Source organism: Salvelinus alpinus, chromosome 13 (genome assembly GCF_045679555.1).
Source record: "Salvelinus alpinus chromosome 13, SLU_Salpinus.1, whole genome shotgun sequence".
NCBI classification, from domain to species: Eukaryota; Metazoa; Chordata; class Actinopteri; order Salmoniformes; family Salmonidae; genus Salvelinus; species Salvelinus alpinus.
The window spans coordinates 37,420,159-37,445,024 of record NC_092098.1 but is presented as its reverse complement, the minus strand read 5'-3'; the positions used below and the strand labels follow the sequence as shown (position 1 = coordinate 37,445,024).

General features: G+C 42.3%; 1 protein-coding gene across 2 annotated transcripts in view; it reads left to right on the top strand.

Annotated features, from left to right (window-relative positions):
* Positions 1-24,866, top strand: part of LOC139537652 (calpain-5-like) — a 67,444-nt gene that overhangs the window by 11,413 nt on the left and 31,165 nt on the right. For both annotated transcript variants that reach the window (XM_071339217.1, XM_071339218.1), the window contains 2 exons: positions 7,535-7,700; positions 24,098-24,229. In XM_071339217.1, the coding sequence (XP_071195318.1) occupies positions 7,535-7,700; positions 24,098-24,229 (298 nt within the window). Of the gene's footprint in view, positions 1-7,534; positions 7,701-24,097; positions 24,230-24,866 lie in introns of those variants that run through there.

Sequence of the window (24,866 nt, the reverse complement as noted above, 5' to 3'; positions counted from 1 at the left end):
ATAGGGTGCTGCTTAAGATGCACACTGAGTCCATAATTGTCCATTCATATTATGAATAGATGGAGGGAAGCAGAGTGTGGGTATGAATCATTCACTGGTTTAACGGTCAGATCTAGAAGTTGGGAGCTTTGATTGACAGCTCAGGTGTTGTGCAGCTTATTCAGGTGTTGTACAGCTTGTTTTTTGTAATTTTTGCAAATGTATTAAATGATATACATAAATATTTTATTTACATAAGCATTCACACCCCTGAGTCAATACTTTGTAGAAGCACCATTGGCAGCAATTACAGCTGTGAGTCTTTCTGGGTAAGTCTCTAAGAGATTTGTATTTATTAAGGATCTGCTGCCAAGGCAGCAGCTACTCTTCCTGGGGTCCAGAAACATTAAGGCAGTTACAGTGAATTCAGAAAGTATTCAGACCCCTTGACTTTTTCCACATTTTGTTATATTACAGCCTTATTGTAAAATGTATTATTGCTTTTCTTCCCTCATCAATCTACACACAACACGCCATAATGACAAAGTAAATGCCAAGAGTATGCAAAGCTGTCATCCAGGCAAAGGGTGGCTATTTGAAGAATCTCAAATATAAAATAAATTTAGACTTTTTTTTGTTACTACATGATTCCATATGTGTTATTTCATAGTGTTGATGTCTTCACTATTATTCTACAATGTAGAAAATAGTAAAAATTAAGAAAAACCCTTGAATGAGTAGGTGTTCTAAAACTTTTTACCGGTAGTGTGTATAAAATATTACATGACATTACATTTCATAACAGTTTACCAAATGCATTTAGTGTGTTCCCTCAGGCCTCTACACCACTATCACATATTTACAATACAACATCCATGTGTAAGTGTGTTGAATGCGTGTCTTATGGTGTCTGTGCCTGTGTGTGTGTCTCTTCAGTCCCCGCTGTTCCGTTTTTCATATCTCATTTTACTGCTGACATCAGTTGTGGAGTAGAGTTCCATGTAGTCATGGCTCTATGTAGTAGTGTACGCCTCCCATAGTCTGTTCTTGACTTGGGGATTGTGAAGAGACCTTTTGTGGCATGTCTTGTGGGGTATGCACGGGTGTCCAAACTGTGCTAGTAGTTTAAACGGACACCTTGGTGAATTCAGCATTTCAGCACTTACAAAAACAAGTAGTGATGAAGTCAATCTCTCCTCCACTTTGAGCCATGAGAGATTTACATGCATGTTATTGTTAGCTCTCCATGTACATTTAAGGGCCAGAACAGTAGTCCAGGTGCGACAAAACTAGAGCCTGCCTAGTTGATAATGTTGTTAAAAAGGCAGAGCAGCTCTTTTTTATGGACAGACTTCTCCCAATTTTACCTACTGTTGTATCAACATGTTTTGACCATGATCGTTTACAATCCACGGTTACTTCAAGCAGTTTAGTCACCTCAACTCAATTTCCACATTATTTATTACAAGATTTAGTTATGTTTAGGGTTTTGTGAATTATTTGTCCCAAATACAATGCTTTTAGTTTTTGAAATATTTAGGACTAACTTATTCCTTGCCATCCATTTTGAAACTAACTACAGCTTTTTGTTAAGTGTTGCAGTTATTTCAATCGCTGTAGTAGCTGACATGTATACCTGTAGACACACTTGCTTTACTCAAGGCCAGTGGCATGTCATTAGTAAAGATTGAAAAAGTAAGGTGTCTAGACATGATTCTACCTGGATTATGTTGGAGAGGCTTCCATTAAAAATTGCGCAACATTTGCCCATTATTCTTTAAAAAATTCTTCAAACTCTGTCAAATTTTTTGTTGATCATTGCTAGACAACCGTTTTTCAGATCTTACAATACATTTTCAAGTAGATTTAAGCCAACATTTTAACTCAACCATTCATGAACATTCACTGTCTTCTTGGTAAGCAAGTGTAGATTTGACCTTTTTAATGCTGAAAGGTGAATTCATCTCCCAGCGTTTGGTGAAAAGCAGACTGAACCAGGTTTTCCTCTAGGATTTTGCCTGTGATTAGCTCCATTCCGTTTATTTTTTGTCTGAAAAAAATTCCCGGTCCTTAACAATTACAAGCATAACATTAACATGATGCAGCCACCACAATGCTTGCGAATATGGAGAGTGGTACTCGGTAGTATGTTTGAGGCAAATCCAATACAACAATTTGCTTTCAGAAAAAATGTTAATTGCTTCGCCCCATTTTTTGCAGTATTACATTAGTGCATTGTTGCAAACAGGATGGATGTTTTGAAATATTTGTATTCTGTACAGGCTTCCATCTTTTCACTGTCAGTTAGGTTAGTATTGTGGAGTAACTACAATGTTGTTGGTCTGTCCTCAGTTTTCTCCTGTCACAGCCATTAAACTATGTAACTGTTTTAAAGTCACCATTGGCCTCATGGGGAAATCCTTGAGCGGTTTTCCCCCTCTCCGGCAACTGAGTTAGGAAAGACGCCTGTATCTTTGTAGTGATTTGATATATTGATACACCATCCAAAGTGTAATGAATAACTTCACCATGCTCAAAGGAATATTCAATGTATGCTTTTTTTACCCATCTACATAAAGGTGCCTTTCTTTGAGGCATTGGAAAACCTCCCTGGTCGTTGTGGTTGAATCTGTGTTTGAAATTCACTGCTCGACTGAGGGATTTTACAGATAATTGTACGTGTGGGGTACAGAGATGAAGTCTTCATTCAAAAAACATGTTAAACACAATTATTGCACACAGAGTGAGTCTATGCAGTTTATACTGAACAAAAATATAAACTCAACATTTAAAGTGCTGGTGCCATGTTTCATGAGCTGAAATAAAAGATCCCTGAAATGTTCCATACGCACAAAAGCTTATTTCTCTCATTTTGTGCACAAATTTGTTTACATCCCTGTTAGTGATTATTTCTCCTTTGCCAAGATTTTTTGTCCTTTGCCAAGATAACTTTTTTTTTAAATGGAACCTTTTCTTTAACTAGGCAAATCAGTTAAGAACAAATTCTTATTTACAATGACGGCCTACTGGGGAACATTGGGTTAACTGCCTTGTTCAGGGGCAGAATGACAGATTTGTACCATGTCAGCACAGGGATTCGATCCAGCAACCTTTGGGTTACTGGCCCAACGCTCTAAACAATAGGCCACCCCAAAATAATTCCGCCAAGATAATCCATCCACCTGACAGGTGTGGCATATCAAGAAGCTGATTAAACAGCATGGTATTGTCACCAATATTGTTGGTGACAATAAAAATAAAATGCCACAGATGTCGCAAGTTTTAATGGAGCATGCAATTGGCATGCTGACTGCAGGAATGTCCGCCAGAGCTGTTGCAAGATCATTTAATGTTAATTTCTCTACCATAAGCCGCTTCCAACGTCGTATTAGACAATTTGGCAGTACATCCAACCAGCCTCACAACCACAGAACACTTGTAACCTCTGTGGTGGTAATTCTAACCAAAAGGAGAAGAGACTGTGTTCTACAAAACAACTTTATTAAAAGATTTGAAGAAATGGAGCAGTTAACTATGCACTTCAACAGTTGTGCAGTTTAAGGCCCAATGAACAGTGTCTCACCTTTTATAGAGAAGTACATCCTTTTTGTATATGTTGCAGTCAGCAGATATTGTGTAAAAGACAATTAGTTGTCTGTGCAGATTTAAGAAAGCTTGAGGGTTAAACCGTCTAACTGCCTTCACAACAGTAAACACTATAATATGCTCCTTTCTGCAAGTTTCCATACGTGTGACTTCCTGTATGTAGTAAACCCATGGGATGGCACATGCTACGGTCGCATCCAAACGGATCTTGGCTATACGCCCAGTCTTATGACTAAGTCACACAAAGACAAGTTTGTGTCAGGTTGGAAAAAACACTACCATACAGTGGGGCAAAAAAGTATTTAGTCAGCCACCAATTGTGCAAGTTCTCCCACTTAAAAATATGAGAGAGGCCTGCAATTTTCATCATAGGTACACTTCAACTATGACAGACAAAATGAGAAGAAAAAAATCCAGAAAATCATATTGTAGGATTTTTTATGAATTGATTTGCATATTATGGTGGAAAATAAGTATTTGGTCACCTACAAACAAGCAAGATTTCTGGCTCTCACAGACCTGTAACTTCTTCTTTAAGAGGCTCCTCTGTCCTCCACTCGTTACCTGTATTAATGGCACCTGTTTGAACTTGTTATCAGTATAAAAGACACCTGTCCAAAACCTCAAACAGTCACACTCCAAACTCCACTATGGCCAAGACCAAAGAGCTGTCAAAGGACACCAGAAACAAAATTGTAGACCTGCACCAGGCTGGGAAGACTGAATCTGCAATAGGTAAGCAGCTTGGTTTGAAGAAATCAACTGTGGGAGCAATTATTAGGAAATGGAAGACATACAAGACCACTGATAATCTCCCTCGATCTGGGGCTCCACGCAAGATCTCACCCCGTGGGGTCAAAATGATCACAAGAACGGTGAGCAAAAATCCCAGAACCACACGGGGGGACCTAGTGAATGACCTGCAGAGAGCTGGGACCAAAGTAACAAAGCCTACCATCAGTAACACACTACGCCGCCAGGGACTCAAATCCTGCAGCTGCAGTCCCCCTGCTTAAGCCAGTACATGTCCAGGCCCGTCTGAAGTTTGCTAGAGAGCATTTGGATGATCCAGAAGAAGATTGGGAGAATGTCATATGGTCAGATGAAACCAAAATAGAACTTTTTGGTAAAAACTAAACTCGTCGTGTTTGGAGGACAAAGAATGCTGAGTTGCATCCAAAGAACACCATACCTACTGTGAAGCATGGGGGTGGAAACATCATGCTTTGGGGCTGTTTTTCTGCAAAGGGACCAGGACGACTGATGCGTGTAAAGGAAAGAATGAATGGGGCCATGTAACGTGAGATTTTGAGTGAAAACCTCCTTCCATCAGCAAGGGCATTGAAGATGAAACGTGGCTGGGTCTTTCAGCATGACAATGATCCCAAACACACCGCCCGGGCAACGAAGGAGTGGCTTCGTAAGAAGCATTTCAAGGTCCTGGAGTGGCCTAGCCAGTTTCCAGATCTCAACCCCATAGAAAATCTTTGGAGGGAGTTGAAAGTCTGTGTTGCCCAGCAACAGCCCCAAAACATCACTGCTCTAGAGGAGATCTGCATGGAGGAATGGGCCAAAATACCAGCAACAGTGTGTGAAAACCTTGTGAAGACTTACATAAAACATTTGACCTCTGTCATTGCCAACAAAGGGTATATAACAAAGTATTGAGATAAACTTTTGTTATTGACCAAATACTTATTTTCCACCATAATTTGCAAATAAATTCATTCAAAATCCTACAATGTGATTTTCTGGATTTTATTTCCTCATTTTGTCTGTCATAGTTGAAGTGTACCTATGATGAAAATTACAGGCCTCTCTCATCTTTTTAAGTGGGAGAACTTGCACAATTGGTGGCTGACTAAATACTTTTTTGCCCCACTGTATAACAAGACAATATTCTTTAAGCAGTAAAACACGGGATAGCATGACAAATTGTGTAATTTTCCACGCCACCTCGCAAGCCCAGGACTTCCACATCCGGCTTCTTCAACTGCAGGATCATCTGAGACCAGCCAGCCGGAAAAGCTGATGAAACTCAGGAGTATTTCTTTCTGTAATAAAGCCCTTTTGTGGGGAAAAACTCATTTTGATTCGCTGGGCCTGGATCCCCAGTGAGTGGGCCTAGCTCCCAAGTGGGTGGGCGTTTGCCCACCCATGGCTGCACCCCTGCCAAGTCATGTGAAATCCATAGATTAGGGCCTAATGAATTTATTTGAATTTACTGAAATCTTTGAAATTGTTGCTTATTGCATTTATATTTTTGTTCAGTATATTATGTGACATGTTAAGCAAATTTTTACTCTATAGGCAGACGTGTGTAGGCTACTGTAGTTCAAATGTCTAGCCTAAATCTGCATCAGTAAATAGGGTTAAATTAAAATAATTCCTTATTCCTCTGGGAGATTATGTATTCATCCCTTGATATGAAAGGCTTACTTCACTCATCGAAGTTAATATGATTTTAGAACCTTTTTAGAGATTTGATTTGGCATTCCTCCATTTTCTGTTTTTCTGTGATCTCATGTCTCCGGAGACCACTTCAAGATCAGCACAAGAAAATGCCATAAAGCTTTTTTATTATGTAAAGGATTTGGTTTATTGAGTTGACATTTTGACGGCCTGTATTTCCTTTGATTAAATGTTGTATTCAATTGGATTTTTAATTTTTTTTATTAAACGCTGACTTTTTCTTGTGCTGCTGTTGCATTACAAGCCCTTGTCAGAAAAGAGAAGTTGAAAGAAGACAGCAGGTCAAACTGAGCTTAGAGTACTGTCGGGTGAAGTTGCCCCTAGACGCTGATCTCGGGTAAGTTTAGCATTTTCCCCACTAATGGTTAAGGTTAAGATAAGGGGATGGGAAGCTGATCCTAGATCTGTACCTAGGTTATACTTCACCCTGGAGCGAGGTTCAAAGCTAAAAACCATAAGGATGAGGAAAAATATAGTGGATGGTCTATGTGCTTCTGTATTCAACTATCATTCTTCTTATCGTGTCTCATTTTATATTGCTGTTGGTGTTTCTGGATGATTTTTGGCTGGTATTGAAGTGTGCGGTGTGTTTGGTTGACAGTTTGCCTCTAAAAGGCTTCTGCCATCCATCTTTTCCATGCTCCTGTAGTGAACGATCTGTCTGCAGTTCAGTTCTGCCAGTGTATTCCTGGGACATTTGAGATTGAGTCGACATCAGACAGACAATGTTACGTGATTTTAAAGAGAAGTAGCCTAACTACCCTCACCTCACCTCTCCACACACACATACACACACTCCTCCTCTTCCCATTCTGGCCCTCTATAAGATCTCATTACATATCCTGCTCCCAAGGCAAAAGAGCAGTGTGCCTTATTTAATCGAGTTGCTATGCAGAAAATCCTTCCCATTGGTTTATTTCCCAATGGCCTTTAGATTGTCTTTGTAGGATTAAGCACAATAAAAAAATATAAAGAAACCAGCTGTGTAGCTAACAGATAAGCCTTTTGATTAGTCAGCTCATTCTATACAAGCCTGTTGGAACTGTATGTACTGTGTAGGCAATTTGGTAGCCATTTTGTTTCATCACTGGCCAGTAGCAAATCTGAAGTGTCAATTAACCTCGAAGAGAACATCCTGCTTCGTCTCCATGGTGATTTGTTGAGTCCTTGATCTCCTGTCACATCGTATGGCGAGGTCATCAACAGCTCATTGCTCTGTGACTACAAGTTGAATAGCTTGTTTCCTCAACAGCTCTGTCTATCTACGTTTATTTTCTGCTATTACGGACTCTTGTATCACAACTTTTGATACATGCGTGTGTGTATTTGTCCATAGTGTAGCCTACCCAAAAGGTAAAATGTAATAACATTGACACATGCTAATCTTCAAGGATATAAGAGACCTGTTGGTAGGAGACCAGTTCCAGGTCACTAACAGAGCCCCCTGTCTCCTGCGTGTGGTCCCTACGGGCTGTAGGATGTTCTCGTCTGTGAAGGCCTTCGAGGGGCAGCAGTACTCCACCCTGAAGAGGCAGTGCCTTGCCAGCGGCCTGCTGTTCGAGGACCTGCGCTTCCCCGCAGTGGATGACACCCTCTTTTACCAGGGCAACAGGATTGGACGTGTGCACTGGAAGAGACCCCGGGTGAGTGAGCTACTTCTACTACTACTTCTTCCACTACCATAAACCATTTTTTAAAGACTGCTGAAGCAAGCACACCATTTTTCTTTAGAAAATATATTCATGGTTTATTTGGACAGAGACATATAAACACCTTTGCAATACGTTGCACTATAGTGTGTATAGCTCACGCACATTTTCTACACTTGTCCCTAGATTATCTTTTCTTCTCACGTTTACACTTACATATCCTTTTCACACTACTGAGGTGGGCTACGTTGGGCTGGCATGGTCAGCAAATGTTGTGCTATTTATTTAATGTTTATATATGCTTGGTAGACTGGAGCTAAACACACACACCCTCACTTCCTGTGTAAAACCACAGACTATGAAGAAGGAGAAGATAGTAGCCAAAATATCCAAACGTATATTGTATTTTTTGTGAAGGAGAGTATTTGGATTTGTATTGATTGATACAGGGTAGAAGTAGACTGAGATGGGGACATAGAGGAGAGGGACACAACACTGAAAATGGCGCAGTCGTGGATCGAACCCCTGCCTCCCGGGGAAATGTGTAATCAGGGGACAGCAACACTACCACTAGACCAGCCCCCGGCACCAATATATTGTGTGCAAATCATGTTATTTTATAAGGACCCCTAGTCCCATATTGGGCTCCTCTGTAGTCCTTAATGGGAGCTGCATTTTTTACCATATAATTTGCTGAACAGCATCACTCACTCAGAATAGCAAAGACATCTGGTTTGCCAAGAACACTGACTGTAGTGTGTGTGTGTGTGTGTGTGTGTGTGTGTGTGTGTGTGTGTGTGTGTGTGTGTGTGTGTGTGTGTGTGTGTGTGTGTGTGTGTGTGTGTGTGTGGAGATGTGGAGATGTGGAGTCAGATGTTCCCACGGGGGGACCAAACCAACACAAGCTAAAAAAAAAAGCTAAGCTGGTGCCTAGGGCCAGACAAAGTGTTAGGAAGTGTCCAAGTCAATTATCCCTCCCTCTCTCCTCCTTCCCAAACCCCTCTCCTCTCTTTCCCCCAGAGTGCCGCTCATTCCAGTCCCAGAGCAGCTAGACATGAGAAGTGTGGTGCGGCAGGCAGCGTTTATTACCGTGATAACTGGGTCACACAGATGGCCTGTTTGGGTCTATGTGGCGATGTCAGCCTGTCATTTTACAGCGTTTTGGTGGTTGACGTGGGGTCGCTTAGTGACTCAGCAGAGAGGCATGGAGAATTGAAAGGTGGAAGGAGGAGAGCTATTTCCACCTCCATCTCTCTATGACACAGGATATTCCAATTTCTTTCTCTCACTTTTTATGGTGGTTGTTTGTAAGTGAGGACTTGGTGGACAGTACATTATTTAGGTTAGGTTTTACTTTATGTGTTCGCTGCCGTGTGCTGGTAAGGGCACAGAAGACAGACATGTATCAAATCAAATTGTATTGTCACACACATGTTTAGCAGATCTTATTGCGGGTGCAGCGAAATGCTTGTGTTTCTAGCTACAACAGCGCAGTAATATCTAACAAGTAATATCTAACAATTTCACAACAATACACACAAATCTAAAGTAAAGGAATGGAATTAAGAATATATAAATATTTGGACGAGCAATGTCGGAGTGGCATAGACTAAAATACAGTAGAATAGAATACAGTATATACATATGAGATGAGTAATGCAAAATATGTCAACATTATTTCAGGTAGGATTCCAGTTGAGGTGGTTTAATAACGCAGAAGAAGCACAGGCACGGAACAGCACCGCACCGTGTATGGATGGGCTAAGGCACCTAGTGGTCTGGAAACCTGCCTCAACCAAAGTGTGTGTGTGTGTGGTCTGCAAGTAAAGAGATAAATAAAGATACAATAGTGAATGACAGAATGCAATCTCCAATTCACATCTCTTATAAACAATATGCATGGCTATAACATGCCTATGATGACTTAATGCTATACAGGACCATACAGCGCAATTAAAGTAATTCTGACTGTACTAATTTGAGATCAAAGGGGTGCTGCCACACATGTACTACAAAGCATAGCACCATCAACTTCAGTACATGGCTACAACTGCACAATGAACTTGAATACCTCTAAACAGATGTATACCCATATGATGATGTACAATAAACCTACATTACCAGTCAAAACTTTGGACACACCTACTTATTTCGTTATTTTTACTATGTTCTACATTGTAGAATAATAGTGAAGACATCAAAACTATGAAATAACACACATGGAATCATGTAGTAACCAAAAAAGTGTTAAACAAATCAAATTTGAGATTCTTCAAAGAAGCCACCCTTTGCCTTGATGACAACATTGCACACTCTTGGCATCATCTCAACCAGCTTCATGAGGTAGTCACCTGGAATGCATTTCAATTAACAGGTGTTAAAAGTTAATTTGTGGAATTTCTTTCCTTAATGCATTTGAGCCAATCAGTTGTGTTGTCACACAAGGTATGGGGGGTTAACAGAAGATATCTAAATTTTATGCATTTGAGCCAATCAGTTGTGTTGTCACACAAGGTATGGGGGGTTAACAGAAGATATCTCAATTTGGTAAAAGACCAAGTCCATATTACGAAAGAACAGCTCTAAGACATGAAGGTCAGTCAATACAGAATATTTCAAGAACTTTCAAGACGTTTCTTCAAGTGCGGTCGCAGAAACCATTAAGCGCTATGATGAAACTGGCTCTTATGAGGACCGCCACAGGAAAGGAAGACCCAGAGTTACCTCTGCTGCAGAGGATAAATTCATTAGAGTTGCCAGCCTCAGAAATTGCAGCCCAAATAAAAGCTTCACAGAGTTCAAGTAACAGACAATTCTCAACATCAACTGTTCAGAGGAGACTTTGTGAATCAGGCCTTCATGGTCTAATTGCTGCAAAGAAACTACTACAAAAAGACACCGATAAGAAGAAGAGACTTGCTTGGGCCAAGAAACACGACCGGTGGAAATCTGTCCTTTGGTCTGATGAGTCCAAATTTGAGAGTTTTGGTTCCAACCGCCATGTCTTTGTGAGACGCAGAGTAGGTGAACTGATGATCTCCGCATGTGTGGTCCCCACCGTGAAGCATGGAGGAGAAGGTATGATGGTGTGGGGGCTTTGCTGGTGACACTGTCAGTGATTTATTTAGAATTCAAGGCAAACTTAACCAGAATGGCTACCACAGCATGCTGCAGCAATACGCCATCCCATCTGGTTTGTGCTTAGTGGGAATATCATTTGTTTTTCAACAGGACGATGATCCAACACACCTCCAGGCTGTGAAGGGCTATTTGACCAAGAAAGAGAGTAAGGGCAAGTGCTCAGCATATGTGGGAACTCCTTCAAGACTGTTGGTAAACTCTTTTTTTGGTTACTACATGATTCCTTATGTTTTATTTAATAGTTTTGATATCTTCACTATGATTCTACAATGTAAAAGAAATAGAAAAAATTCAGAAAAACCCTTGAATGAGTAGGTGTGTCAACTTCTGACTGTTACTATAGACAATTACAGGGCATATAAACAACGCACTGGGGGACATTATCCTATACAAATACAGTGTTAAATGTCCGAAATGATATGACAACCAAAATAGAGCTAGCCAGCTCACAATAGCTAGCTCGCAGTAGAAACTACTACTATGACGTTATCGTCGTAGAGTGCATCTTCAGATATAAACACCTGAAAGATACTGTATAATATATTTACATACTTGTCAACAAGGATGCACCCTGGCCTTCGCTAACACAATGATCGCTAACTGGTGAGAAAACACATGGATGGCTTGAACTTTCTCTCAATTTACTTCTCTCAAGTTGATCTTCTTCTCTGAGCTGGCGTTCGCCCAGCATGCTCTGCTCCACTTCACTCGTGGGCAGAGCTACAGCTCTGATGTGATGAACTAACATTACTGATATGATTAACTGATTTTACTTCACAGCCTTTTGTACATTGTTTTCCTTTGATGGTTTTGATGCTTTTTTGTGTTTCTCGTTCTCCCAGATCAATTTCAGTTGAGGTATTTCAGTATTGAGGTATTCCAGTTGAAGTATTTCAGTATGGAGGTATTTTGGTATGGAGGTATTTCAGTTGCAGTATTTCAGTATTGAGGTATTTCAGGCAAGATGCTACAGCTCAGCCTTTACACCATAGTACCCTCCAAGCGCATCATTAAGATCGGGGCCCAGGATCTGAACCCCGCCCTGTACAACTGGGTCCTGGACTACCTTACGGGCCACCCCCAGGTGGAGAAGGTAGGCAACAACACCTCCACTACACTGATCCTCAAGACAGGGGCCCCTCGTGTACTCCCTGTTTACCCATGACTGTGTGACCACGCACGCCTCTAGCTCAATCATCAAGTTTGCAGACGACACAACAGTGGTAGGCCAGATTACCAACAATGACGAGACAGCCTAGGTGAGGGCACTGACAGAGTGGTGCCAGGAAAATATCCTCTCCCTCAACATCAACAAAATTAAGGAGCTGATCGTGGACTTCGGGAGACAGCAGAGGGAGCACGCCCCCATCCACATCGACGGGGCTGCAGTGGAGAAGGTGAAAAGCTTCAAATTCCTTGGCGTACACTTCACTGACAATCTGAAATGGTCCAACCACACAGACAGTTTGGTGAAGAAGGTGCAACAGCACCTCTTCAACCTCAGGAGGCTGAAGAAATGCACCATTGAGAGCATCGTGTCGGGCTGTATCGCCGCCTAGTACGACAACTGCACCGTCCGCAACCGCAGGGCTCTTCAGAGGTTGTTGCGGTCAGCCCAACGCATCACCAGAGCACCCTGCCTGCCCTTCAGGACATCTACAGCACCTGGTGTCACAGAAAGGCCAAGAAGATCATCAAGGACCTCAGCCAGTCAAGCCACGGCCTGTTCACCCCGGTATCATCCAGAAGACGATGTCAATACAGGTGCATCAAAGCTGGGACCGAGAGACTGAAAAACAGCTCTCAAGGCCATCAGACTGTTAAATAGCCATCAATAGCCAGCCTCCACCCAGTACCCTGTCACTAGCCGGCTACCATCCGGTTACTCAACCCTGCACCTTAGAGGCTGCTGCCCTATGTACACAGACATGGAACACTGGTCACTTTATAATGTTTACATGCTGTTTTACCCATTTCATATGTGTATATATACTGTATTCTTGTCAAGGCTCATCCTATTCAACTATTGCTGTACATATACTATTCTATCGTACGTATTCTTCAGATACTTATTATATGCTTATTATAGCAAGTACAGTCTGCATGTGTAGGTGCTTATTGAGGTGTCCCCATATATTTTCCATCTGTTCAGTTATCTGGTTTTAATATCCATTCTAGAATACCCTTCTAACCAATCAGAAACTAGTATTCAACAATGCTGTGGTATAAATACACTGCTCAAAAAAATAAAGGGAACACTTAAACAACACAATGTAACTCCAAGTCAATCACACTTCTATGAAATCAAACTGTCCACTTAGGAAGCAACACTGATTGACAATAAATGTCACATGCTGTTGTGCAAATGGAATAGACAAAAGGTGAAAATTATAGGCAATTAGCAAGACACCCCCAAAAAAGGAGTGATTCTGCAGGTGGTGACCACAAACAACTTCTCAGTTCCTATGCTTCCTGGCTGATGTTTTGGTCACTTTTGAATGCTGACGGTGCTCTCACTCTAGTGGTAGCATGAGACGGAGTCTACAACCCACACAAGTGGCTCAGGTAGTGCAGTTCATCCAGGATGGCACATCAATGCGAGCTGTGGCAAAAAGGTTTGCTGTGTCTGTCAGCGTAGTGTCCAGAGCATGGAGGCGCTACCAGGAGACAGGCCAGTACATCAGGAGACGTGGAGGAGGCCGTAGGAGGGCAACAACCCAGCAGCAGGACCACTACCTCCGCCTTTGTGCAAGGAGGTGCACTGCCAGAGCCCTGCAAAATGACCTCCAGCAGGCCACAAATGTGCATGTGTCAGCATATGGTCTCACAAAGGGTCTGAGGATCTCATCTCGGTACCTAATGGCAGTCAGGCTACCTCTGGCGAGCATATGGAGGCCTGTGCGGCCCCACAAAGAAATGCCACCCCACACCAGACTAACCCACCGCCAAACCGGTCATGCTGGAGGATGTTGCAGGCAGCAGAACGTTCTCCACGGCGTCTCCAGACTCTGTCACGTCTGTCACGTGCTCATGTGCTCAGTGTGAACCTGCTTTCATCTGTGAAGAGCACAGGGCGCCAGTGGCGAATTTGCCAATCTTGGTGTTCTCTGGCAAATGCCAAACGTCCTGCACGGTGCTGGGCTGTAAGCACAACCCCCACCTGTGGACGTCGGGCCCTCATACCACCCTCATGGAGTCTGTTTCTGACCGTTTGAGCAGACACATGCACATTTGTAGCCTGCTGGAGGTCATTTTGCAGGGCTCTGGCAGTGTACCTCCTTGCACAAAGGCGGAGGTAGCGGTCCTGCTGCTGGGTTGTTGCCCTCCTACGGCCTCCTCCACGTCTCCTGATGTACTGGCCTGTCTCCTGGTAGCGCCTCCATGCTCTGGACACTACGCTGACAGACACAGCAAACCTTTTTGCCACAGCTCGCATTGATGTGCCATCCTGGATGAACTGCACTACCTGAGCCACTTGTGTGGGTTGTAGACTCCGTCTCATGCTACCACTAGAGTGAGAGCACCGCCAGCATTCAAAAGTGACCAAAACATCAGCCAGGAAGCATAGGAACTGAGAAGTTGTCTGTGGTCACCACCTGCAGAATCACTCCTTTTTTGGGGGTGTCTTGCTAATTGCCTATAATTTCCACCTTTTGTCTATTCCATTTGCACAACAGCATGTGAAATTTATTGTCAATCAGTGTTGCTTCCTAAGTGGACAGTTTGATTTCACAGAAGTGTGATTGACTTGGAGTTACATTGTGTTGTTTAAGTGTTCCCTTTATTTTTTTGAGCAGTGTATATTTATGCTCCAGACTCTGACATTGCTCGTCCTAATATTTCTATATTTCTTAATTCTGTTCTTTTACTTTTAGATTTGTGTGTATTGTTAGATATTACTGCACTGTTGGAGCTAGGAACACAAGCGTTTCACTACACCCGCAAAAACATCTGCTAAATACTGTATGTGTATGCGACCAATAACATTTGATTTGATTTGAATGGTCTGAAATAGGCCTTCCTCAATATTGAAATACCTATCAGTATTGAGGAAGGCCTATTTCAGGCAATTTCAGTCATAATTTCACTTGAGGTATTGATGTTTTAATGTGTAACAGACAGAAGAGGTGGGTTCTAGTGAGTTAGATATTAGATTACATACCGTGTTTAGTGCTTCGCTTGTTTAAATACCACTTGGGTATGTTTACGGCTGCAAGTCAAGACAGAGCATGCAGGCATAAATAAGAGGCTGCTATAAAATTCTCCCCATCTTTTTTTCTCGCTCTCTCTATCTCTCTCTCTCTCTCGCTTTCTCTCTCTCGCCCCCTCCCTCATTAGCGCTGTACCTCTCACCCTGTCTTTCTTTCTCCTGCCATCCCTCTCAGCCTTCTCTCCCTACTACATCCACTCCCTGGCCTCCAGATTGGTTGTGGTTATTTATGACATGACTGACAAGCAATAAAATGTCAGTGCCCATTTGGAAAGTATTCAGACCCCTTGACTTTTTCCACATTTTGTTCTTACAGCCTTATTCTAAAACGGATTAAACACACACACTAATTGCACATTGACACTTCCATAGTGTCCTTTGAGTAATAGGAGCGGTGCTGAGGCGAATGGGATAGTGAAGAGTCTCCAGGGGACTCTGCAGTGGCAGTGCAGTGGTGGGCTTCTCCTCTCTGCTGACGAAAAGTTGGCTTTTGCAGCAACCTGCTTTCGTCGGCATCAGCAAATGACTGACCTTTGGGCGTGGTGTGTGTCCTCTTTGGACAGACATACACACACATGCACACATACAAGCAAACTGTATTCAGATGAAATGTTTAATCGCTGAGAAAATGTGCATGTCGGCCCAATTCAATCTGGCTCCATGTTCTTCCACTGCCGGCCACTGGTGCTTCCTCCTCACCATATTTGGTGGGGAGTGGAACTTCAAACCGGAAGGTTCAGATTCATACATCTGGTGAAACATATGGCTCCTTGTTCTATCTGTGGTTATACTGCATCTAAAGTTAATCTGACGACATCACAATGATGACAAAAGGTTTTCCTACTCATTATGTGTCTCCTTTAGAAATGACATCGTATTTCCAAGCCACTATAACGCACTTTCGACTAAATCTTCATCAACGCCAATTGACAATGCATTGAGTAAAACAATGACTCAGGAGTCAATAGAACTTTCATAATAATATTGTGAGGCAACATGCAACCCATGAACACCTGGAGGATTTTGTTGTTGTTGTTTGCTTGTCCTCACTGATTTATTTTCCTTTCTTTTTGAATGGCTTCACTGTATTGTGGATGGATGATGACTGTGTACTTGGTGGACATGGAACTGCATCTCCCATAAATCACCTCTCTGATTCCCCCTTCAACTGTGTGTGTGTGTGTGTGTGTGTGTGTGTGTGTGTGTGTGTGTGTGTGTGTGTGTGTGTGTGTGTGTGTGTGTGTGTGTGTGTGTGTGTGTGTGTGTGTGTGTGTGTGTGTGTGTGTGTGTGTGTGTGTGTGTGTGTGTGTGTGACTTTGTAAAATTACCCTGTGCTGTGTGTTAGACTTTAGGCAGAGGGGGAAAATGGCAGAGAGAGAGAGGTTGGATGGACGGAGACAGATCAATATGTATGTAGACTGAGAAATATGATTTGAAATATTCATTCTGCTCATGTAATCTGATTGCACGTGCACTCGCATCCATGCAAGCAAGCCTGTACATACAAACACACACGCACACACTAATTGCACATTGACACTTCCATAGTGGCCTTTGAGTAATAGGAGCAGTGCTGAGGCGAATGGGATAGTGAAGAGTCTCCAGGGTACTCTGCAGTGGCAGTGCAGTGGTGGGCTTCTCCTCTCTGCTGACGAAAAGTTTGGCTTTTGCAGCAACCTGCTTTCGTCTGCATCACAAAATGACTGACCTTGGGCGTGGTGTGTGTCCTCTTTGGACACAGACATACACACACATGCACACATTGGGATACCAGTACAATATGGAATCATGTATTAACCAAAAACAAATCAAAATATATTTGAGATTCTTCAAATAGCCATCCTTTGCCTTGATGACAACTTTGCACACTCTTGGCATTCTCTCAACCAGCTTCACCTGCCAGCAATTCGACCATGAAGGCTTGATTCACACAGTCTCCTCTGAACAGTTGATGTTGAGATGTGTCTGTTACTTGAACTCTGTGAAGCATTTATTTGGGGCAAAGGGTGGCTACTTTGAATAATCTCAAAAATAACATATATTTTGATTTAACACGTTTTTGTATACTGCATGATTCCATATGTGTTATTTCATAGTTTTGATGTCTTCACTATTATTCTACAATGTAGACAAAACATTTAAATATAGAAAAACCCTGTAATGAATAGGTGTGTCCAAACATTTCACTGGTACTGTACATGCATATATTGCACACACATTCTTTCTCTCACACACCCAAACACATGCATGCGGGTCGGCAGGTAGCCTAGTGGTTAGAGCGTTGGACTAGTAACCGAAAGGTTGCAAGATCATAAAAGGTAAAAATCTGTCCTTCTGCCTCTGAACAAGGCAGTTAACCCACTGTTCCTAGGCCGTCATTGAAAATAAGAATTTGTTCTTAACTGACTTGTCTAGTTAAATAAAGGTAAAATAAGAAAAATGTATCCACTGCGCACACATTTTTTGAATTAAGTGTGTTAAGTATGTCAAATGAAGAGGCTCCCTATTAGCTCCAGCTGAGTAACGACTGAGCATCTCCATCCACCTCTCTTAGGTAAGTGTGGGTGTGTTGTGTTTGTGTGTTTGGTTAACATGTCTCCCTAGGCTGGTTTAATTTACAGTACGCGGCGGAGATGGGGCTCATCAAAGCGGCCAGTTCTCGCTCTCTCGCTATCTTCTCAGTCCATCTCTCCCATCTCTCTCTCTCACACACGCCGACACTTCAGAGTAAAAATTGCCTCACGTAAACATTGGACTGTATTTACGACCTCTTATCTAAACCCATTTCAGTACAGTTGGATTGGACGAAATAGAGGTCCCGCACACTGTCTAAAAAATAAATAGATCCAAAACTGAGGCTTGAATGCAAAATAAAGATGTTTATTGAAACATCATAGTGCCCAAAGAATATTGCATAATGAAAGACAGTGCATAAATAGAAGATGAAAACAAAACACAACATTTCGGCCTCAGGCCATCACCAGTGTAAAAGATAGTTGTATTAAAATGACGATTCGCAAGCATACTACAAGCATGTTGGCCGGCAGGCAATGAGGTGTGTGGATAAGAAAACCAATAGACTTTCATATTACAGCAGAATTGTCAGTAAAATATTATTATTATTGTTATTATTTTTATTTAATATTATTACAATATTACTATGTTTAGGATACATTGCTAGCACATTGTCATAGACATTTCTGTCATTGTCAGACACGACTGTTTATGTGAATAAGGTCTATGGTGTGGAAATTGTAGTCTTTTCCTCCGGTTGGGGCAGTGAGACAGTCACCTCCCTGGCGCTCCAGTGCAATCTACCAATGGGCTGTAGACAGATCTATTGGGCGGGGGGAGTGAGAGGGCGGGGGTGCGGGGGATATTATATACATGGTCTGAGGTAATCTGCCTTTGGCCTAAAGAGCAGGAACCCAGACATTGTCATTCTACAAGAAACATGGTATAGAGGAGACGGACCCACTGGTTTCCCTCTAGGTTACAGAGAGCTGGCAGTCCCATCCACCAAACTACCAGGTGTGAAGAGACTCAGGGAGTATGCTCATTTGGTATAGAGCAGATCTAACCCACTCTATTAATTTAGTCAAAACAGGAACATTTTACATCTGTCTGGAAATGTATAAGGAAATTATCTCAACAGAGAAAAAGGTCCTCATGTATGCTACCTATATCCTTGCAATAGAATTCCTATACTTTAACGATGACAGCTTCTCCATCCTAGAGGGGGAGAGAAACAATTTCCAGGCCCAGGGACATGTCCAAGTCTGTGGCGACCTAAATGCCAGAACTGGACAAGAACCTGACACGTTTAGCACATGGGGGAACCTAACTGAAAATGACAGCATCCCCTCCCAAATATGCCCCCCTAGACACAACTATGACAAAACAACCAACAGAAACGGGTCACAACTCCTGCAGTCAATGGTAGGCTTCGAGGGGACTCTTAAGGTAGGTACACTTACAGGTCATCCCTTGGCAGTAGTACTGTAGATTACTTTATCACTGACCTCAACACAGAGTCCCTTTTCGACAACTTCCTGGACAAAACGTTTCACTGTAATAGTTTCACTGTAAAACTAGGCAGTAGAAAACCTAAACGGTATATTTGACCTCATCTATCATATCAAATATTTTTTTTTATAGCAGACAACCTAAGAAAATTAACAACAATGACAAATGATTTGATGAAGAATGCAAAAACCGAAGAAAGAAATTGAGAAACCTATCCAACCAAAAACATAGTGATCCAGAAAATCTGAACCTACGCCTTCACTATGGTGAATCACTAAAACAATGCAGAAATACACTACGGAAAAGGAAGGAACAGCACGTCAGAATTCAGCTCAATGTAATTGAAGAATCCATAGAATCTAACCACTTCTGAAAATTGGAACACTCTAAACAAACACGAAGAGTTACCTATCCAAAATGGAGATGTATGGATAAACCACTTTTCCAATCTTTTTGGCTCTATAACAAAGAACAAATAGCATAAACATATATACATGATCAAATACAAATCTTAGAATCAACTATTAAACACTATCAGAACCCACTGGATTCTCCAATTACATTGAATGAACTACAGGACAAAATACAAACCGTCCGACCCAAAAAGTCCTGTGGTGTTGATGGTATCCTAAATTAAATGATAAAATATACACATTCCAATTGGCTATGCTTAAACTCTTTAACATCATCCACAGCTATGGCATCTTCCCCAATATTTGGACCAAGGACTGAACATCCCAATCCACAAAGATAGAGACATATTCACCCCAATAACTATCGTGGAATATGCGTCAACAGCAATCTTGGGAAAATCCTCTGCATTATCATTAACAGCAGACGTGTACATTTCCTTAATGAAAACAATGTACTGAGCAAATGCCAAATTTGTTTTATACCAAAACCGTACGACAGACCACGTATTCACCCTGCACACCCTAATTGACAAAGGCAAAGTCTTCTCATGCTTTGTTGATTTCAAAAAGCTTTTGACTCAATTTGGCACGAGGGTCTGCTACACAAATTTATGGAAAGCAGTGTTGGGGGAAAAATATATGACATTATAATATCCATGTACACAAACAACTAGTGTGTGGTTAAAATTTGCAAAAAAACACATTTATTTCCTCAGTGCCGTGGAGTGAGACAAGGATGCAGCTTGAGCCCCACCCTCTTCAACATGTGTGTGTATATATATATATATATATAATCAAATTAGCGAGGGCACTAAAACAGTCTGCAGTACCCGGCCTCACCCTACTAGAATCTGTCAAATGTCTACTGTTGGCTGATGATCTGGTGCTTCTGTCCCCAACCAAGGAGGGCCTACAGCACAGATTCTGTTAGACCTGGGCCCTGACAGTAAACCTCAGGAAGACAAAAAAAATATGGCGTTCCAAAAAAAGTCCAGTTGCCAGGACCACAAATACAAATTCCATCTAGACACTGTTTACCCTACAGCACACAACAAACTATACATACAGTACCAGTCAAACGTTTGGACACACCTACTCATTCCAGGGTTTTTCTATATTTTTACTATTTTCTACATTGTAGAATAATAGTGAAGACATCATAATGATGAAATAACACATTTGGAATCATGTAGTAACCAAAAAAGTGTTAAACAAATAAAAATATATTTTATATTAGATATTCTTCAAAGTAGCCACCCTTTGCCTTGATGACAGCTTTGCACACTCTTGGCATTATCTCAACTATCTTCATGACGAAGTCACCTGGAATGCATTTCAATTAACAGGTGTGCCGTGTTAAAAGTTACTTTGTGGAATTTCTTTCCTTTTTAATGAGTTTGAGCCAATCAGTTCTGTTGTGACAAAGTAAGGGTGGTATACAGACTATAGCCCTATTTGGTAAGATACCAAGTCCATATTATGGCAAGAACAGCTCAAATAAGCAAAGAGAAATGACAGTCCATCATTACTTTAAGGCATGAAGGTCAGTCAATACGGAACATTTCAAGATCCCACTGTTACCTCTGCTGCAGAGTATAAATTCATTAGAGTTAACTGCACCTCAGATTGCAACTCAAATAAATGCTTCACGGAGTTCAAGTAACAGACACATCTCAACATCAGCTGTTCAGAGGAGACTGTGTAAATCAGGCCTTCATGGTCGAATTGTGGCAAAGAAACCACTACTAAAGGACACCAATAAGAAGATACTTGCTTGGGTCAATAAACACGAGCAGTGGACATTTGACCGGTGGAAATGTGTCCTTTGGTCTGATGAGTCCAAATTACATTAGACCGGTGGAAATGTGTCCTTTGGTCTGATGAGTCCAAATTACATTAGACCGGTGGAAATGTGTCCTTTGGTCTGATGAGTCCAAATTTGGATCTGGATAAAAAATACTTGAATCAATTATAGAACCCATTGCTTTTAATGGTTGTGAGGTCTGGGGTCCACTCCCCAAACAAGAATTCACAAAATGGGACAAACACCAAATTGAGACTCTGCATGCAGAATTCTGCTAAAATATCCTCTGTGTACAACGTAAAACACCAAATAATGCATGCAGAGCAGAATTAGGCCGATACCCGCTTATTATCAAAATCCAGAATGGAGCCGTTTAAATTCTACAACCACCTAAAAGGAAGCGATTCCCAACCTTTCCATAACAAAGCCATCACCTACAGAGAGATGAACCTGGAGAAGAGTCCCCTAATCAAGCTGGTCCACAAACACAAAACAGACCCCACAGGACAGGACAGCAACACAATTAGACCCAACCAAATCATGACAAAACAAAAAGATAATTATATGACACATTGCAACAAATTAACAAAAAAACAGAGCAAACTAGAATTCTATTTGGCCCTAAATAGAGACTACACAGTGGCAGAATACCTGACCACTGTGACTGACCCAAACTTAAGGAAAGCTTTGACTATGTACAGACTCAGTGAGCATAGCCTTGATATTGAGAGAGGCCACCATAGGCAGACCTAGTTCTCAAGAGAAGACAGGCTATGTGCACACTGCCTACAAAATGAGATGGAAACTGAGCTGTACTTCCTAACCTCCTGCCAAATGTATGACCATATTAGAGACACATATTTCCTTCAGATTACACAGATCCACAAAGAATTTGAAAACGAGTCAAGTTTTGATAAACTCCCATGTGAGAGAGAGAGGGAGAAGGACGTCAGCAGGATGGCACCAAAGATCTGTTCGCACACTGTTGGTGGGGAGCAACACACACACTGGCTGAAAATAACACTTGTCTCACACCTGGAGGGTGTGAAACCACACGTCCCACCCAAAGGGAGAGGAAGATAATAACACACTCCAAATGGTACCGTGCCCCCTATATAGTGCACTACGTCAGACCAGAGCTCTAACGACCCTGTTCAAAAGTAGTGAACTATATAGGGGATATCGCACCACGTCATTCCTGCAGTCTTCCATCTATCACTATTGACTGCAGATCACTATTGGGATCCTCTACGGAATTTTACTAGCCTGCATCTCCATACTCAGGTCTTCTCTGCTTCAGTCACTCCTGCATTTGCTGGGTCTCCAGGACCCAAATTAAGCAAGCTATTTGCTAGTTAATAGTTACCAGTATGGCTTAAGGGTATGTTCTTCAACCATGCAACTTTTGTTATCACAGCTAAAGCAGAACCAGTCTGGCACCTTGGGTTAGTTTTAATTCTGTCTGTCGGTCTGTCTTTTGTAGCTCTATGTGGGTTAGTTTAAGTGCTGTCTGTGTTGTAGGGTTGGGGTAGTTGTAGCTCTATGTGGGGTAGTTGTAGTGCTGTCTGTCTGTGTTGTAGGGCTGGGGTAGTTGTAGCTCTATGTGGGGTAGTTGTAGCTCTATGTGGGGTAGTTGTAGTGCTGTCTGTCTGTGTTGTAGGGCTGGGGTAGTTGTAGCTCTATGTGGGGTAGTTGTAGCTCTATGTGGGGTAGTTGTAGTGCTGTTTGTCTGTTGTAGGGCTGGGGTAGTTGTAGCTCTATGTGGGGTAGTTGTAGTGCTGTCTGTCTGTGTTGTAGGGCTGGGGTAGTTGTAGCTCTATGTGGGGTAGTTGTAGTGCTGTCTGTCTGTGTTGTAGGGCTGGGGTAGTTGTAGCTCTATGTGGGGTAGTTGTAGTGCTGTCTGTCTGTGTTGTAGGGCTGGGGTAGTTGTAGCTCTATGTGGGGTAGTTGTAGTGCTGTCTGCCTGTGTTGTAGGGCTGGGGTAGTTGTAGCTCTATGTGGGGTAGTTGTAGTGCTGTCTGTCTGTGTTGTAGGGCTGGGGTAGTTGTAGCTCTATGTGGGGTAGTTGTAGTGCTGTCTGTCTGTGTTGTAGGGCTGGGGTAGTTGTAGCTCTATGTGGGGTAGTTGTAGTGCTGTCTGTCTGTGTTGTAGGGCTGGGGTAGTTGTAGCTCTATGTGGGGTAGTTGTAGCTCTATGTGGGGTAGTTGTAGTGCTGTCTGTCTGTGTTGTAGGGCTGGGGTAGTTGTAGCTCTATGTGGGGTAGTTGTAGTGCTGTCTGTGTGAAGAGGTTGTTCCAGTGGGGCTCAGGTTAGCACGGCCCAGATGAAGCCGTGACCCTGTAGATCCTCCTCCTGCTTCACCCATAAATCACCACAACACCTGCCAGACCTGACACTTGTCAGGGGCTGGGTGCTCTGTCTCCTCCCTCACTCTTTCTCTCTTTCCCTCCTTGTCTGTCTGTATGTCTGTCTCTCTCTCAACTTCATTCGCTCAATCCATGGTACTCTCTCTCTCTCCTGTCTGTGTCGGTAAAGGCATGTTGTGTGTGAAGGATAGAAGTGGAGCGTGTTGCAGAGCCTCATCTAAATTCCCATTGATTAGGAGGAGTAATTAAAGAGTCCCTGGCCATGCCTCACCTGGCAACTCACTCCACCCATCTGTCCTCTCTCTTTCTTTCTCTCTCTTTCTTTCTCTCTTTCTATCCATATATTTTTTGGTCCCTAGGCCTCATGTAACCTTTCTATTTCTCCCTCCCTCCTTCATTCCCTCTCTCTCATTCTCTTCTGTCTCTGTGTAGGAGCTCTGTGAGGACCCTCACCTGTTTGTGGATGGGATCAGTGCGCACGACCTGCACCAGGGCCAGCTGGGAAACTGCTGGTTTGTGGCGGCGTGCTCCAGCCTGGCCTCCAGAGAGTCCCTGTGGTCCAAAGTAAGTGTGGGGATGGAGGGCTGTGTGTGTGCCATGACTGTACCCACGCACGCGTGTACCCATTAGGCCAGATTACCTGTTGATGAAGGGGTAAACAGGGGAAAGCTCATCTCACCAGAGGCATCATTAGGCCACATCAACACCTCTCTAGAACACTGTCAGCAGAGTTGGAGTACACTACCAAGCTTATAACTCCGTCTCTGACTGAGGTTTAGGTAGAGTATCATAGTAGACTTTCCTGGTCTACTCGGTTGTGTTAAAAGAATGAATGTGCGGGTATCTAGCATTCTTTCATGACATCTTTTTTTTAATATCCTACACCTACACTTCTGGATGTGTGTACCATAATACAGTTCTAAAGCCCTATTGGCACAGGACTAGTACTATACATCGGTTATGTAATTATTACCCCAACATGTCCGTTTTTCCAGTGGAAGATTCGGACAAAATTTGTTTTACCAAACTGCCCCGTTATAATTGTTTTGTCATTCAAAATATAATGTTCAAGGTGTGAAGATATTTAAACTTAGTATTGGCCATATGGTCTATAGTTCAGAGAATGTCAAAAATAATAATGCTTATCAATAAGAACCATGAACTGTAGCCTTTGAAGACATTTAATCAACTGACATATTTG